The following is an 18754-nucleotide window of genomic DNA, read 5'->3' as shown; positions in this document are numbered from 1 at the left end:
TTTTAAATATGTCTATTCTGCGATGGGCTGTAGCTGCAAATAAGATTTGCACAATATTGAGAAATGCTGGGCCATTTATCCTTGAAAATGTTTTACAGGTTATCATTATTTCTGGGATGCCTTGTGTGAGCATCCCTCTTCAGTTGATGTCCCAGCATCTCTATAACATTAAGGCCAGGATTGACTTTGCCATTCTAAAACATTTTTTTTTTTACCACCATTGTTTATGTTATCACTTGTGTACTTTGGATCCTTGCCTTGTTGCATCACCCTTCAGTTTGATCATTGTTTCCTCTGTGATCACATGCCAAAGCCACCAAAACCATGAAACCCCTCCATCATAGCCCTAAATCATGATACTTCCTCCACTGTAGCCCCAAACTATAGTAGAAAGTGAGGTCCACAGCAGTTTAAGTTGATGCATAAAAACGTATTTTATTCCTCCATGTAGATCGCCGCAATCTACATGGAGGACTAAAATACAAAGATTTTATGCATCAACTTATGCTGCTGTGGACCTCACTTTCTACTATATGTTGTTTATGTGGAACTGAGATCTGGGATGCCGATTCCGTGGCATTGCATGGGATTTTGGTCCTGCCTTTGTGGATGTTGAGTGAGTGCTGCCTGAAAAAACCTTTTGCTTCTATCATAGCCCCAAACCATGATGCTCCTTCCACTATTTGCTCCAAACCATGATCCGCCTTCCACAAGGCTCCACTGTTGGATGAGGTTTTGGTGTTGGTGTTGAGTGCTCTCTTTTCCTTCAAATATAACATTGTGCATTTGTACAAAAAGGTCCACTTTTGTTTCATCTTCCCAAATCGATGTAACTTTTTATCAAGTCTTAATAATGATTGGGAATAGGAAACCAAACCGGAAAAACAGCAGCTGTCTGTGGATGGTTTCCTGCCTTGGTTTTCTATTCCCAATTATTGTTAAGACTTGTGAAAAAGTCCCGTTAATTTGAAGGAATGCCACCCTCCTATAGGTGGCGCTGCAGAGGTATTTTTCCATATTCCTTATTTGGAAAATGGCATACTCAGTATAGACGTCATGGGTATCCTTATAATAACAAGGTATCACTGAAAGGATAATCAAACTACTAACGACCACTTGTCTGTGAGTATGTATATGGGTAGGGGTGTGGGAATGCAGGAATTGCACTTGAGCAGATGGGTTTTATTTCACAGTCTTATCTAACACAGACAACCTCCTCTTCATCATACACTAATCTATTACATGGACGACCTCCTCCTCCTGAAATACTAATCTATTACACAGACCTCCTGCTCCTCCGATATCTTACACAGACAACCTCCTCCTCTGCTCCAACTACCACACAGCTTCCCACTAGCACTGAGCCACTAAGTACCACACAGAAATGAGCCCAGCACCCACTCTTATGAAAGCTGTCTGAAAGGAAGTCTGTGTTACCCATAGGCACCATTCACAGTGCAGCTTTCATTTTACCTCAGCGGTATAAGAAATAGCCATTGGCAACAAAAATTACAGGAGAAGTCAGTGAGTATAAAAAGAAATACACGGGTAACGCCGGGTAATCAGCTAGTAGGTGATAAACCATCAGATGTCGTATCAATAGTTTGTGTTAAATGTCATATAGTTTAAGCTTTGGTTGTATTGTTGTTATTAGGCCAAGATCAATAGACCTTACAAGCATCCGTTGTGGTACCCATCTAGTGACGTGATGAGCGGTAAACTCTTTTTATAACATCCATTAATTGACTCGTCTTTTGTAACAACCATTATTTGACCCTACGCATGTTTCAACCAAACTATCAGCGGTCCTATATCGGAAAGCACCAGTTTCTTTTTTGGTTCATTGATCCTTGGTACCTCATATCCTACTAGGAGTGGCCGTTCAGTGACAGTAATGTGGATGTAACAATTATAATACTAGCATAAAATGGATACGTAGAACTCAAATCTGATGTAAATGATGGAACAGGGAATTACCCTGCAGCTCGAAATATATGAGGAATACTAAAAAGTGCTAAGATCGGGTGTAGGAATGCGGGGGTTAGACCTAGAAGTTCATTGCATTTTGTGCTTATGGTTATAAATGTTACGTCCACATATAGGACCCCTGATGATACCATTAACGTGGTTGCAATGTGCGTAGTGTCAAACAACGGTTGTTATAAAAAGAGTTTATCGCTCATCACGTCACTAGATGGGTACCACAACGGATGCGTGTAAGGTCTATTGATAGTGGCCTAAGAACAACAATACAACCAAAGCTTAAACTTTAGGACATTTAACACAAACTATTGATACGGCATCTGATGGTTCATCACCGATGAGGTCGCATTCGCATGGTGGCATTTGCCAATAAACAGTGTGCTCTCACCTCCACGATCAATCATTATGATGCCAAGGGCCTGTGTCTGCAACACACATGATTTAATAAATGAAGGATCGCGGTGTGTATTACACAAATTATCACATTTTGTGCTTGGAAACCCATTAGAGGCCATTTTTGTATACGCCTATGGGGATAACCAACTACAAAAGGAGATCCAGCCATTTCATGGTGCGTTCCCCCCGTCCTCCCTTCTTTTGTGTCGTTTTTGGTTTTGTGTTTTTGGGTTTATGCTTTGCTTCATATTAATGTCATCACTGTTAGCTATGAGCAGTTCCTGATTTTTAATTCTAAGTATTAAAAGTCATATTTTATCATTATCCTTTCAGTGATACCGACCTATGCAGCTAAGATCCGAGTCTCAATGATCAATGAGAACCAGAAACATGTTTTTCTGACAGAGCTAAGGACATGAGGATGCCACCTACCTGTGAGTACCGGTATATGGCCAGTATTTGAGCCATGGACACCGTAGATACTGAACCCAGGTCTCCAATAAATCCGACTACATTCCTCTGCTCTCTACAACAATAATTGGGGACGGTCCTTCCGGGTCCTGATAAAATCTGTAGGACACTTCTCACAGATTTCTTGCTTTCGGAGCACGAGTCATATACATGATATCCCAGAGAGATGTTGGGTAGAATTGTCTGATCTCGGTTAATTTCCTCAATAGCGAAACGGAAAGTCAGAAGATACCTGTAGTACTGAGGCACGGGTCTGTGGAGATGAGATAAAGTGGTAGGAGATGAATGGAGGTCGTGTTGGCGACTATCTGATCAGTAAGTATTAACCCTACTGATATTTTTACCATTTTGATATTTTTATGTTCTATTGTGGAAAAACCTTCATGACAACTATGGATTCTAGATTTTCAGGAAATCAGATGGCTAAGGTTGTGTAGTTTTTATGGTGTGTAAAGATACACTGTGTGATGAAATGTTGCAGAAGGTTAGTCGCTGCATGTATTTTTAAGAATACTCCGCCATGTTTTAACGTATGATGTTCATGAAACTGTAATAGACGGAAGAACTCATATCCTTTTGTTTTATGCCATGTTGCCTGAGGGAATTCTTGAAGTTTCTGTACTGATTGTTTGTATCACGTTGGCAATTATCTGTTTTTGTTGGCTTTGCTATAACATCACCAAAAGTTCCCTGAGAGGCAAAGTGTGGTCTCCCCTGAACCCTCCGAAGTAATCTGTGTGATTGCTGGAAGATGCTGTAAAACTGTTCCAGGACAAGGAAGACTGTGTGTCCTCCTATAAAGTACTGTGTGATATAGTGTCCTGTATACTTCGTGAAGAATAGTGAGCATATGAAGATGGGGGCAGAACAGTCTAAAACTTATCTTACCCCTATCGAGATAATAAGAGAGAGGGCGGGGGAGGATATCAGTACACAAGCCTATAAAATATACAGACAAATAGGACTTAAAAAGGCGGGAACTTTCAATTATGAATTTTGGTCCCAATTTAAAAATAAAAATATTAAAATGCTACGTGACTTAAAGCTAGAAAAAGGTATCGAGGCCATAATAGACTTATCTAGGAAAGCCCAAGACGAACACTGGGACACGGAGGCCAGGGAAGGCATAGTTGTTCATTGTCCTCTGGCCCCTCCACCAACCCCGTCAATTCCTACGGGTCTTTATCCAAACCTTGCAGAAGAGCTTCCACCTGCCTACCCAACTCCCGCATCTTCTACGGCTCCCCCAGCACCGGACAATAATCCTTTCAGGGGTCCAGCTTGGGATTGTCCCAGATGCAGGCAGCAGAATCCCTGCTATCTGGAAGATTGTCTTGCTTGTGGGGGCCCCAGACCCCATGGACAATGTGTCCCTGGCAATAGGCCCCCTTCTAATGTTACCCACCAAATGTTCCCTGTAACCTCCACCACTACCACGGGAAAAGGGGTCACGGCTAACGTAGATGTTACTACGGCCGAAGAAGGAGCTGCAGGGGGCGCCCCCCCTTCCTTTACACAGACTGAACAGACTAAAACTGTCTCGTCATGGCGTCCCTGGTCAGTCACGGACCAAATGGCCTTATGCCAACAGTTACCAGACCCAGAGACTGAACCAGCAGCCTTCCGTAGAAAAATAGAAGTAATACAGAAAAATTACAATGCCGCATGGACAGACATGGACTGTCTGACTAAATGTCCCGATGGGTTATATGCTAACATTTCCACCCATTGTAAACTGGACGGGCCGCCACGGGATACACGCACCCTTGACAGCGGCAGAGTATTCTTAGACCACTTAAGTCCCTGGCTAGAAAAACAATCAAGAGACAGACAGGTAGCCTTAACCACCTGTAAGAAAGAGAAAAATGAGACTATTGATTGTTATTATGGGCGGCTAGAACAGTGTACCAGAGACATGAATCTACAAAATTGTCCTGATAACATACATGACACCTTGTTCACGGAAGCTTTTATGCAAGGCATAAAAAAGAGCCTGGCCAACAAAATCAAAGCTTTACAAGAAAGCGGTGGGCTTCGCCATGGATGATAAACGATCCGGTGGTGTGGCTGTTAAAAATTATACCATGGATGGTGACCGAGTATGCATAAGTGACCAGCCCCAACAGAGAGAGACCCGTAAATGCTTCAATTGCAGGAAACCCGGTCACCTGGCACGCAACTGTAGAGTCCCTAAACGCCCGCGAAATCAGCAGCCGCCCGTCGCCACACGCCAGCCACCAGACATGCCACCACCTCCGCCAGCCCCAGGAGGTTATGTAAATTATCAATTAAGGTCCGGCAATCCTGCCCCCATAGCCCTTATGGCAGCGGCTGAATGTGGAATACAGGTTTTTCAACCTCTAACTTTAGCGGGGGAGGAGGTGCTCTTTTTGATAGACGCTGGGGCTACTAAGTCTTGTATAAGTAGAAAGAAAGTTCAGGACCTTCAGCTACCATTATCTGACACTATACATGTGGCATTTGGTATTTCTGGCGATCCCACCCCGATGAGAGAGACGGAGACTGTGGAAGTCTGCTTTCAAGGGTCACGAGTCCTCACTCGCTTCCTGGTGTCACCTGCTGGGGATTGCATCATAGGAACCGATGTGATGGGACCCCTGGGGTGCTGCATACAGCTTCACCCTTCGGGTGAGGCTCATGTCAGCACCACTACGGCCGACCACCAGGTATTCTGTCTCATGGCAGCAGACTTGGTCACTCCGCCTCCTTCTTTTGCTGTCTATATGTTAACCCCAGAAGATGCACAGGTTCTTTCAGCAGTTCCAGAGACTCTATGGGCAAGGGGGAAGATGGACTTGGGGCATCTCCAAGTACCCCCGGTCATGGTGTACCTCAAAGATGGGGAAAAAGCCCCCATGATTCGCCAGTATCCTCTTGCCATGGCACAAGAAGACGCAATAGCCTCCACCGTCACAGAGTTATGTGCCTTGAATGCTTTAAAATCTTGTGTCTCCTCCGCTAACACGCCACTCTTCCCAGTGAAAAAGAAAGGAAAGAAGGGCGAGCCCGACACCTACTGTATGGTTCACGATTTAAGAGAAATTAACAAAGTAACTGTTTTAGAAACACCGTTGGTTTCCAACCCACATACTTTGTTGTCAACCGTACCTTCTGGAACTTGCTGGTATACAGTGGTGGATTTAGTAAACGCCTTCTTTTCAGTTCTATTGCACCCTGACTGTCAGTATTTGTTTGCATTTACATTCCGAGGGAAACAGTATTGTTGGACCGTCCTACCGCAAGGGACGCAAAATAGCCCCAATCAGATGTATGATGTTAGTGCTTGATGCTTGGGCCGCCCCGCCTGGAGTGGTCCTCCTACAGTATGTTGATGACTTACTGCTCTGTGCACCGGACAGGTCTATATGCATAGATGCTTCCCTAAGCCTTCTTTGTTTCCTTGCAGACAGCGGGTGTAAAGCCAGTAAAGACAAATTGCAGTTTTGCAAATCTCATGTTGTGTTTCTTGGTCACTGCCTAGGTTCTGGTACAAAACACCTCACGCCAGAACGTACCAAGGTGGTGGAGGACATGCCACTCCCTACCTCACATGCTCAGTTGCAGACATTTCTGGAGTTAGTTTCATATTGTCGGCCGTGGATTCGCTCTGCCTCCATGACCATGCAGCCTCTGTATGACTGCCTGGGTTCCAAGCCATTTGCTTTGACCCCGGAAACCGAGTCAGCTTTCCGTCAGCTGAAAATACAGATTACCAGTGCTCCGGCACTGGGCCTGCCAGACTATAACAAACCCTTTCAAATGTTCGTGACTGAGATGGCGGGACATGCTACTGCCGTCCTCACACAAGAGCATGGTGATAAAAAGCGCCCTGTAGCATACTACAGTGCAAATCTTGACACAGTAGCCAGGTGTTCACCCTCCTGTGTAAGAGCAGTTCTGGCAGTACAAACACTACTTGAGAAAGCCTCTGAGATGGTCCTAGACTACCCTCTGGTGGTTCTGACACCCCATGATGTACATGGAATTCTGACCCAGGTAAGCCGTAGACATCTGTCTCTTGCTAGACAGATTAAAATGGAACTTGCGGTACACTCTTCATCCAATGTCTCATTTCAACATTGCACCACCTTGAATCCGGCCACCTTATTACCATTAGGTGACACTGATTCAAATGGGGAAGTAAGTACAGGGGACCAGCTTTTTGCAAATTCCCAGACTGATGAGGAGGAGGCCTTTGACACAGAACACCAGCATGATTGTGCAGCGTTCATGGAGCAGGAAACAGCTGGGTTCGCACATGTCACTGACAAACCCCTCATAACCCCCCCCCCCCCCTTGAAATGTTTGTGGATGGATCTAGATACCTGAATGAGAAAGGCGGTTTTGTGACAGGTTTTGCTGTAGTAACTCTGCAGGAGGTACTGGTAAGTCAACCACTGCCCCCACATGTGTCAGCACAAGAAGCGGAACTGTGCGCTTTGACTGAAGCCTGTAAACTAGCCGAGGGTGTAACTGCCAACATCTACACTGACTCCAGGTACGCGTTTGGTGTGGCACACGACTATGGGCCTATCTGGCGCGCACGGAGCTTCCTCACAGCTCAAGGCAAGCCGATCAAGAATGGAAAAGCTGTACGTTTACTGATGGAAGCTATCATGTTGCCAGAACAGGTAGCTATAGTAAAAGTTAAAGCACACACCCAGGGTCAGTCCATGGAGAGCAAGGGCAACGAGAAGGCCGATAGAGCAGCCAAGGCTGCAGCCCTGCTGGACAGAGAGGACCGAGTGCGCAGGGTTAGTACCCGGCAAAGATCCTGCCCACCTGAGGACACCGGGGTACCTGCCGGCATTTCTTCTGTAGCCGCTTCTACCGAGGTGGTACTGAAGCCCACCAGAAGGGAAGAGGAGAGATGGGCCATGGCAGGAGGGAGGAAAGTGAAGGATGTGTGGATGATGAGAGAGAGAGCGTGTTTACCGGCTGCTGCCTATCCTAGTTTGGCGTCACTAGCCCATGGAAAGGTCCACGCCTCTCACAATGCCATGGTAGCTCTTGTGGATAAGGTTTGGTACGCTCCAGGGTTTGACAGGATGGCAAAGGCATATGTCAGGGCATGTGAAGTGTGTGCACTACACAACCCAGGGCAGGTTGTCAAAACTCCTAAGAAATGTACACCTCGGCCCTTGTACCCCTTTCAGAGACTACAGATAGACTACATCCAACTGCCCAGGTCAGGAAGGTATGAGTACGTGCTCGTCTGCATGGACCTCTTCTCTGGGTGGCCTGAGGCTTACGCAATGGGGAGTGCCACCGCTCAAGTCACCCCCAAGAAACTGGTGATGGAATTGGTGTGTAGATTTGGGGTGCCAGAAACAATTGAAAGTGACAGAGGAACTCACTTCACTGGTGAAATAATGCAGCAGGTAATGGCTGCTTTGGGGGTAGAGCAAGCTTTCCACACCCCCTACCACCCACAAAGTTCAGGGAAAGTTGAGAGACTAAATGGTATCCTGAAATTGAAGTTACAAAAAGCCATGGCTGAGACAGGGAAGCCATGGCCAGAGTGTCTCCCGATGGCCCTTTACTCTGTACGTACCACCCCCAATCGAAAGACAGGACTTTCTCCATATGAAGTACTGTTTGGCTCAGTGCCAAGATTAGGCCTGTACCATCCACAGGCTCTTCAGCAAGGATGTGATAAAGTTACTGAATATGTACAAGAACTATGCCGTAAGCTGAAAATAACACACGATCTAGTGTTTTCTTCAATTCCAGACCCTGATAACCTAGAAGGAACTCACTCCTTGCAGCCTGGAGATTGGGTGGTCGTAAAAAGACACATGAGAAAGGCTTTGGAACCTCACTTTGACGGACCATATCAAGTGCTGCTGACCACTCCCACTTCAGTTAAACTCGAAGGAAAAGCCACTTGGATTCACGCCTCCCACTGCAAGAAAGTGCCCGAGCCTGTCACAGAATGAAAGGGAGGGTTGCGGTCAGGAGACCAGGGTGGGATGTGGCACTTATGCCAGGGTGGACAATACTGGGTATTTTGACCCTGATATCTGCAGTTTGTCTTATTGGACTGTCCTTTTATCGGGATGCACCCCCACCAACGATCCATATTGAAAGAAGATGGACTGGATGGGCAGAAGGACACCCCAATATGTGGGAATACCTCACAAAAGACGTATTAAATATTTCCCACATGTGTATGCCCAACCTTCGGAGTGGGGAAGATATTTTGCGGACTTGTCTACTGTCTGTCCCCACTCCTGTAAAAACACTTCGCGATATATATTCAATAGTGCATAATGATAGCTATGTGGGAGATGGTAATGTTGTTCAAGAAAATACCTTCCTAAATGTATATGAATATTGTCCCCATTGCGATGCCATCGAACACACACTTTGGTCAAATATGACTCGGTTTCAGGTAAGGAATGTTGCTCCGGCTGAGGTGTGTTATAACTTCACATGTGATAAAAGGTATATTGGAGGGTGTGCGCCAGGGCACACAGTAACTAATGATTCCCAGATACTTTGTAACCGTACAAAGGAGCAATGCAAGAGAATACAGACCCCTATGCTCTGCAACTACACGGTCCGAAGCCCCAGTCATTTTAGGCATGTCAAACTGCCGGTGGGATGGGTCTTATCCTGTGGTAATCAAACCTATACATACATCCCTGGTAATATTTCAGGTGGACTGTGTGCATTGTCCAGGCTAAGTATACTAATGTACCAAAAACCTAACAGCCTGGGATCCATGAATAGACAAAGACGGGAGTTGAAGGGGCTAGATAGCAAGTGTGAAGGAACACCCACTTTACTGAGTTTTTCGGAACACAGGGCACTTGCTGTCAGTATTGTGGGTGTTCCCGGGCTGGCCCAATATAAGGCAAGAGTAATTAATGGCCGAGCATGTGATATGGTAAAAGGTCTGAATGCCACATCTCAGGCTTTGGATCTTCTTCTATTAGATATACAGGGAGTTAGAAAAGCAGCCCTACAGAACAGGGCCACCATAGATTACTTGCTACTTGCGCTAAACCACGGATGTGAGGAATTTGAGGGGATGTGTTGTTTTAACCTTTCTGATCACTCAGAATCCATACACCAAAGAATCAATAACTTAGGGAAAATAGCCGCCAGCATAAAACAAGATAAAGATCAGGGGTGGTTTAGTTTCCTCAATCCTGCAAATTGGTTCTCGGGGTTAGGAGGTTGGTTTATGGGGATCCTACAAAGTATATTACAAGTTGTGATGATTTTATTATGCATGTATATAGCTATAAAAATTGTAATCTCATGTGTCACCAAATGTACTGAAAAAGCTTTCTCTGCACCAATATGAAGTACGTGTTTATGGACTAGGAGTCGTGCTTGCCTTGACTCCATGTCCAAATGGGGGATTATGTACGGGGTTAATTATGTTGCTAAGCTATCAAAATAAGAATAAATAGTTGAAAAACAAAGTATGCTTTGGTTAGTGGAGATAGGAACCAGCTGGTTGAAAACTGATTTCTCCGAGCTTCTCAAGGTCTTGCTTATCTCCTGTAACTGGACGCAGCGGACCACGGACATCTGTGCTAGACTAACAGGATGTTCTGTCTCTAAGTTTTAGAAATAATAGCTCATTAAGAAAGAATATGTTTATGCAATAATATGCTGGCTGTAAGATAACCGCCTCCTGCATGTGCGATGGTCTATGGTCTATATAATCTGATGTGTTTGCTTCAATAAAGAAGAATTCATTCTGATTTCACCACACTGCATGTGGTGTCATTTTATGTCTTCTCCGAGTACTCGCTGATCAGACGCATTGATTTGGACCCGGCAACATTCGCAGTGGTCTCCCTTGAAAGACCCCCTAAAGTATCCACTTGTAGGTTAAAACATGGTGGCCATATCTCACCTATTTGAGGGCCTGCTAGGGAAATATGGCAGAAATGTTACATTGGTTTTCCATCTGGAAGATCTGTGCACATATTCAGCTAACCCTCAGTGAAGTCATGAAGAGGATGGTGGAGGTGGGACCCTCATAGACTTTAAAACAAAAGGGGGATCTTCCCACACTCACAGACTCAGGAGATGCATCTAAATGCAGAACTGTCCACCTTTCTACTCACTCCGCGCCCCAAGACTGTGTGAAACAGCTTCATAGACTGGTATTTTCTATTACTTTCTCCCTTTTTGCTTTCATATGTTGTGTGTCTGTGTTTCACAGTATATACCTTATTCTAAAAATAAATTTATTGATATTTGCTTAAAAACATTTACCACAATAGGGCACACCTAACATACAAGAACACAAAACAAATAACCATTTGGGCAATGAACCGAAGCTGCTGGCACTCACAATATATGTTTTAAAAACTAATGCCAACACTACTCCTTATCCTAAAGTGTGCTGCTGGGATACTCTCTCCAAGATAATACTAGATGGGAGGCTCAAGTGAGAAGAAATACCTCTCTTGATACAGCCTAATCCAAGAGCACCCAGGGCAGTGTTAATTATTCAAATTTATGGAATCACTGCTCCATGTAAGGAGCTATAGCATATATTAATGCTTCTTGCGACTTGGAACTAAAGTATCTACTAATATGCAGCTCGGATAGTATATTCAGCCTCATGCGGGGGGCTTAATGATGGATTGCCCGCCTCTACTAATGCATCCAGGTCTAAATATGGAAGGCAAACATGGATAATTTTGAATTTATTGCATCAATGTTTTTTCTGCGCATATCATTATTTTTGCACCTTTCAAAACCCACAGGGTCTTTTTGCAAAATTGCAATTCAGAGGATCATGACTCCCTGTGTAAGTATATGTATATGTGTTATGACTCGAAACTTCGACGCGTTTCCCCATGGATCTCATAGATCATCAGGAAGTAATTGTCAGTGGCATAGCCAAAACTCAATTAGCTGCCCAGACTAATGAAGACAGACCATCTGCCAGCTAGTGTAATTTACAGAGAGCTGTAACACGATGGGGGCACACAGAAGAGCACATTTGTGCTAGGGGGAAGATACTAATACACACACGGGCCTAAGTGTTATGGGCTGCTGATAATATGGCGCCCAAATCACAGCTCCCGTAGTGTAGAATGTGCTAAGAGAGGGGGAGTGTTAGGGGCTGATAATAGTGGTGCACCCAAATCACAACTCCCGTAATATAGCATGCACTGTCTGAGAGGGAGTATTAAGATCTTGTAGGAGCCATAATATTGCAGGCTACTATGTTCTATGTCTCCAATTAACTGCTCCTATGGTGGCACCCAATTTGTTATAAGGTGGAATAGTTGGTGATCCACCCTAATCCAGTAGATAGTACCTATGCCACCCTCGGTGCTACTAAGCCCCAGATTAACGCTAACTAGGGCTGCGAGTAAAGTCGCCTCTTAAAGATCACCCCCTCTATCAGAGATAAAAAATAAAAAAGTACTCATAGCCCGGATGGTGGACTAGAGTATCAACCGCCAAAGAGGAGTTGCAGGGAATATATGGCATTTGTGCTCCACCCATAGGAGGGGGTACATGATTGACACTCCCCCTCATTACTGATGTAAACAATGAACGATACAGGATCATTGCTCACTACCACCATGTCCCCTCTCATAGGTATTAGTAATATTTGCAGTATAGAGAAACCCATTACTGTGGTGAAGATAAGACGTCCCTGAGTGTCCGGTCAATCGCCGCATAATGATCGCCATGATGACTGGTTATCAGACGTCAGTGGGAGGCCCGGCCCAGTGCAACCCATTTGTAAAATGGGAATTGCCGTGACGTCCTAACGGGTCACGTGATATGATCGTCTGTGTGCTGTGGTGACATCACTGTGCTGGGCATCCTGAGAGGCCACGTGACATGATCGGCGGCGTGACGTGATGATGTCACCACGCTCAGCGCCACTGATGACATGACAAGACCAGCGTGTTGTCATAGGAGACCCTGGCATATGCCAGAGGCAGGCCGGCCGTGTGATGACGTGATAGATGGATGAATCCCTGTCGGCCATCTTGAAAAAGGGCATGAACTCAGTTGATTTAGAAAATAGATGTTTGCCAACCAGAACACATTAATTGTGGAGGAAAACATTTCTGAGGGACTGTGAATCATAATTATGCTCCTACTATATGGCCAATACATGGTCAGTTACACCAAAGCGATTTGATATTTAAATGCTAGCATACAATGTTCCTAGTAGAGACAGAAGTGTCATCCTTCTATCTGAACCAGAATCGGTTACAAGATAATTCTTCTCAAATAAGAACACATAATAAAGTGTACATGCAGAAAGGTGGCATGCCAATACTTTTAATAAAAGAATCTAAATCATAAAACAAAAATAAGTATTTGGAATTACTGCGTCCATAAAAGTCCGATCTATCAAAGTAGTGGCTTATTTACCCCAAATGGTGAACATCGTCCGGAAAAAAATAAAGAACCTCAAAAATGCACTTTCAGTCACCCCGTCTCCCAGAAAAAAATACAATAAGAAGCGATCAAAAAGTCGTATATATTCCAAAATGTCTGAAAAAAAAATAGTGCAACGAAAAAAAACTGTATAACTTTGGAATCGTAGTAATCATAGTGACCCATAGAATAAAGATGTCATTTTGGTGCAGTTTGTGCGCCGTAGAAACAAGATGCACTGAAAGATGGCGGAATGTTGTTTTGCCTTCTTTTTTTTCATTTTACTCCACTTACAGTTTTTTAAAAGTTTTTCAACACATTTTCTAGTACCATTAGCAAATACAACTCGTCCCACAAAAAACAAGCCCTCCTACGTCAATGGATAAATAAATGAGTTAGGATTTTTAAAAAGAGGGGCAGTGAAAACAAAAATGGATTATAAAAAGGGTCCGTGCCATTAAGGGGTTAATATAAGGTTGTTCCCCTTTAGCTATCTTAACTGTATCTTATGTAAATGAGTTGAACACAAATATAAATAATGTAACTGAAATAAGCCTCATTATGTCCTCATATGACCCCTCTATAGAGCTCAGGCTATGAGGCAGAGCATGGAGCGCCTACAGCTCTGGAGATCGGAGCCTACTGTACTTGGTCCCAGAAGTTCATTCTATACATCGAAGTGCTGGAATCTGATGACCAATGGAATGTTGTGCCTCCCTGCTGCAGAGGCCCAGATATACCCAGTAATTAAAGGGGCTGCATTACTGCCTGTGAAGTGAAAGCATCCTACAATCCAGCATTACACATAGAAACCATATTCTGCTCACCTTTTATTCATTATCTTCTCCTTGTACAGCTGACCTATACAAACTTTCAAAGATGGCACCGCTGGGGTAGTTTCCATGATGCACTGCTCTCTCTCCTCCTTAGCGGGCGCGGTCCCGATGATGGTGGTCACATGACTGGAAGACCGACGAGAGGTGCACGCTGAAAGAAAGCATCGTCATCTCCTGCTAGAGCTGTGACAGATGTAGCAGGAGGTTCCTTCATCTCCCCGGCATGTCCCCTCATCACTGGCCACTGGGACAGCACAGTCACATCATTGTGTCCCCGCACGACATTGTGTCCCCACAGTGCACCCCCACATAGTATAGTGCACCCACATGACATTGCCCCCCCCACAGTGTGCCCCCAGATAACATAGTGCCCCCCACACATTGCCCCCACATGACATGGTGCCCCCACAGTGCCCCCCCATGCTTTACCTACATAGTTCCCCCACAGTGTGTCCCCACATAATAAAGTACCACCACACACTGCCCCCACATAGTGCCCCCGCATAACATGGTGCCCCCACAGTGCACCCCCACATAACATGATGCTCCTACACTGCCCCCACATAGTGCCACCACATGGTACTCCCACAGTGTCTCCTAACGGTGCCCCCCCCAGTGACCTCACATAACATAGTGCTCCCACATAACACGGTGCTCCCACAGTCCCTCACATGGTACTCTCACATAGTGCCCACACAATTGTAGCCACAGCAGCATCAGTGCCCCCACAATATAGCCCAAACAGCATCAGTGCCCAAATTATTATTGCCACAGCAGTAATAGTGCTCCATAAAAATACCCACAGCAGCATCAGTGCCCACACAATTGTAGCCACAGCAGCATCAGACCCCCGACAATTGTAGCCACGACCGCATAGGTTTCCCCACAATTATAGCCTCAGCAGCATCAGTGCCCCACAATATAGCCCAAACAGCATCAGTGCCCAAATTATTATTGCCACAGCAGTAATAGTGCCCAATAAAAATACCCACAGCAGCATCGGTGCCCACACAATTGTAGCCATAGCAGCATCAGCCCCCGACAATTGTAGCCACGACAGCATAAGTTTCCCCACAATTATAGCCTCAGCAGCATCAGTGCCCCTACAATACTATCCCCAGTAATAGTGCCCCCAAAATTGTAGCCACAGCAGCATTAGTGCCCCCACAATTATAGCCACAACAGTAATAGTGCCCCCACAATAGTGGCCACGGGAGCATCAGTGCCCCCACAATTGTAGCCACAGCAGCATCAGCCCCCCACAATTGTAGCCACGACAGCATAGGTTTCCCCACAATTATAGCCACAGCAGCATCAGTGCCCCCACAATAGTATCCCCAGTAATAGTGCCCCCACAATAGTGGCCACAGGAGCATCAGTGCCCCCACAATTGTAGCCACAGCAGCATTAGGCCCCCACAATTGTATCAACAACAGCATTAGTTACCCCCAATCATAGCTCAGCAGCATCAGTGCCCCCACAATAGTAGCCCTAACAGCATCAGTGCCCCCACAATTATAGTCACAGCAGTAATAGTAACCCCACAATAGTAGCCCAAGCAGCATCAGTCCACCCCCCCACAACAAATTACTGTGACAGCACCCTTCCCCCATGACAAATTACTGTGACAGCCCCCACCCCCATGAAAAATTGCTGTGACAGCACCCTTCCCCCTACCCCCGCAGCAAATTACTGTGACAGCACCCCTTCCCTCACACTACAATTTACTGTGATAGCCCCCCACCCTGACAAATTACTGTGACAGCAACCCTCCCCCCACTACAAATTACTGTGACAGCAACCCTCCCCCCACTACCCCCACTACAAATTACTGTGAAAGAAACCCTTCCCCCCACCCCCACGACAAATTACTGTGACAGTCTCCCTGCCTGACAAATTACTGTGACAGCCCCGCAAGAAAAATTACTGTGACAGCCCCTTTCCCCCGGCCCGACAAATTGCTCTGACAGCCCCCCTCCCCAGCACATAAACAGTAACATACATAAGCCCCCCATCCCAAACTTACCCTACAGCTGAGGACAGTTCACAGGGGGAAGCCGCTGTTCTTCCTCATCTTAAGGTCCAGACCGTCAGTGAGAGCCATGGGGTGAGTGGACTGTGCATGCGCGTGCATGAGACACTGCTGGAATTGCTGTATCCAAGGACATTGGACAGGTAAATATAGGGGGGGGGGGGGGGGTACTTGATCAGGTAAGTATAGATGTATTTGTCACAGCGGGACAACCCCTTTAAGAATCGCTTCTCAATGTCAGAAGATATCTATATATATGAAGGTGAAAGCCCTCACTAACTGACTGACTGACTAACTAACTCGCTGACTGAATGATTTGCTGCCTGACTGACTCACTGACTGACTGCTTGCTGACTGACTCACTGACTAACTGACTCACTCACTGACTAACTTACTTACTGCCTAACTGACTCGCTGACTGACTCACTCGCTGACTGACTGACTAACTTAATAACTGACTGACTCACTAGCTGACTAACTCGCTGACTGACTCCCTCACTGACTGACTGACTCGCTGACTGACTGACTAAGGGCTCCCACACACTTGCGTTTGCGTTTTTTGTTAAGGCGATTGTCAATGGGACTTTCTAATGTTAAAAACGCAACGCAGCGCAACTTGCGTTTTTGGTGCATTGCGTTGCGTTTTTAACATTAAAAAAGTCCCATTGACAATCACGTTAACAAAAAATGCAAACGCAAGTTTGTGGGAGCCCTCACTCACTCACTACCTGAGTGACTCACTGACTGACTCACTGTCTCACTCCTTGACTGACTGACTCACTCACTACCTGAGTGACTCACTGACTGACTCACTGTCTCACTCCTTGACTGACTGACTCACTGACTGACTCACTGTCTCACTCACTACCTGAGTGACTCACTGACTGACTCACTGTCTCACTCCTTGACTGACTGACTCACTGACTGACTGACTCACTGACTCACTGACTGACTGACTGGCTCTAACTGACCAAGTGACTTACTGACTAACTTGCTGACTGACTAACTCACTGCCTGACTGACACACTGACTGACAGCTCCCCCTGCTAACTCGCTGACTGACTCACTACCTGACTGACTCACTGACTGAATGACTCGGTGATAGAGATGATCGAGCACACTCGTCTGAGCTTGATACTCGTTCCAGTATTAGGGTACTCGAGTTGCTCGTTATTCGAGACGAACACCACGCGGTACTCGAGTCAATTGCATTTCCTTCCCCGCATGTTCCGCACCATTTTCTAGCCAATAGACATGCGGGGAAGGCATTACCACTTCCTGCTGTGACGTGCCAGCCCTCTCTCCTCCCCACAGTAGTGAGTGGCTGGCGAGATCAGGTGACCGCTGAGTACTTAAACTGGTCCCGCCTGCGGCTCGCCTCAAACGCATGCTGGCAGAGGTTAGGGAAATTGCTGCTGCTCATTCAGGGATAGTGTTAGCGTAGGATCCTGTCTTCAAGAACCCCAACGGTCCTTCTTAGGGCTACTCTTCATAGTGTGTATTACTGCTGTGGCTAGCTGGGAGCAGTAGTGCACCTTTTTTTTTTTTTTAAGCATCTCGGGCTGTGCAGGCCATTCCAGCTATAGCGTTCTCAGTCTGCAGTATATTATGCAGAGTTTAGGGACAGTGCTGCCTATATAGGGAAAGTTATACAGCCCTCCTGATCCTCTGTGCAAGATTCCCAACAGTCCTTCTTAGGGCTACATCTGACCATGTGCATTATAGTTGTGGCCTGCTGGGAGTAGTGGTGCATTCATTTTTTATTACGCATCTAGGCCTGTTCCCAGCCTTTCAGTAATAGCTTTCTCAGCCTACAGTGCCGTACAACCAGCTCTCACCGTGAAACTGCTCTGTAATATTTCCTAGCCTACTGCAAACTATTTCAGCTATATTGTTCAATGTCTGCAGTGCATTAGACAGAGGTCTCACCGATAAACAGTACTGTAATATTTCCTGGGCCACTGCAAAGTATTTCAGCTCTGCCGCTGTGTAGAGCATCTCACAATACCCTTTCCTTGGTGAGGTTGAGATTACCGCAGTTACAAGCACTAGCCACTCGCTTTAGAGTCTTCTCCCACTCCATACAGCCTCTATTATCTACAAGTCTCTGCGAGCGGTAAATTACCCCTAGGTATCAGCGCAAAACAGCGGGTTAATTTTTTGAAGTCACAGCAAAGAGCCTCCGCTATTTCCAAGTCTTTGTGTGCAGTGAATTAAGCACAGTTGTCAATGCTGTACAGTGGGATAATAAATTTGGGCCCTGCTCTATTCTTAATCTGCCATGATGAGGAGTAGGGGTAAGGGTCAAGGATGCGGACATCCAAGTGAGGGTGTTGGCACAGGCCGAGTTCCTTGGCGTGGTGAATCACAGCCGACTGCTGTGGGATTACAAGAGAGGCAAGTTTCTGGGCTCCTCAGCTTCATATCACAATTTACGGGTCCGTGTGGTAGACCTTTATTACAAACAGAGCAGTGTGAGCAGGTCCTGTCGTGGATGGCAGAAAACGCGTCCAGCAATGTATCGACCAACCAGTCTTCTACGCAGTCCACTACTTCCGGCCCAGGGACTGCAACTCTGAATACTCTGGCTGCTCCTCCTTCATCCCAACCTCCTCACTCCATCAAAATGACA

General features: G+C 45.9%; 1 protein-coding gene across 1 annotated transcript in view; it reads right to left on the bottom strand.

Moving 5' to 3' along the window:
* Positions 1-18205, bottom strand: part of LOC136579528 (vomeronasal type-2 receptor 26-like) — a 54778-nt gene extending 36573 nt beyond the window's left edge. The window contains exons 1-3 of the mRNA XM_066579682.1: positions 18131-18205; positions 16642-16665; positions 2812-3090 (exon numbers count right to left, since the gene is read on the bottom strand). Of these exons, the coding sequence (XP_066435779.1) occupies positions 2812-3090; positions 16642-16665; positions 18131-18205 (378 nt within the window). The remainder of the gene's footprint in view (positions 1-2811; positions 3091-16641; positions 16666-18130) is intronic.
* Between the last annotated feature and the right edge of the window lie 549 nt (positions 18206-18754).

This window comes from Eleutherodactylus coqui, chromosome 1 (assembly GCF_035609145.1).
Source record: "Eleutherodactylus coqui strain aEleCoq1 chromosome 1, aEleCoq1.hap1, whole genome shotgun sequence".
Lineage (NCBI taxonomy): Eukaryota > Metazoa > Chordata > Amphibia > Anura > Eleutherodactylidae > Eleutherodactylus > Eleutherodactylus coqui.
This window is presented reverse-complemented; position numbering and strand designations above follow the sequence as displayed.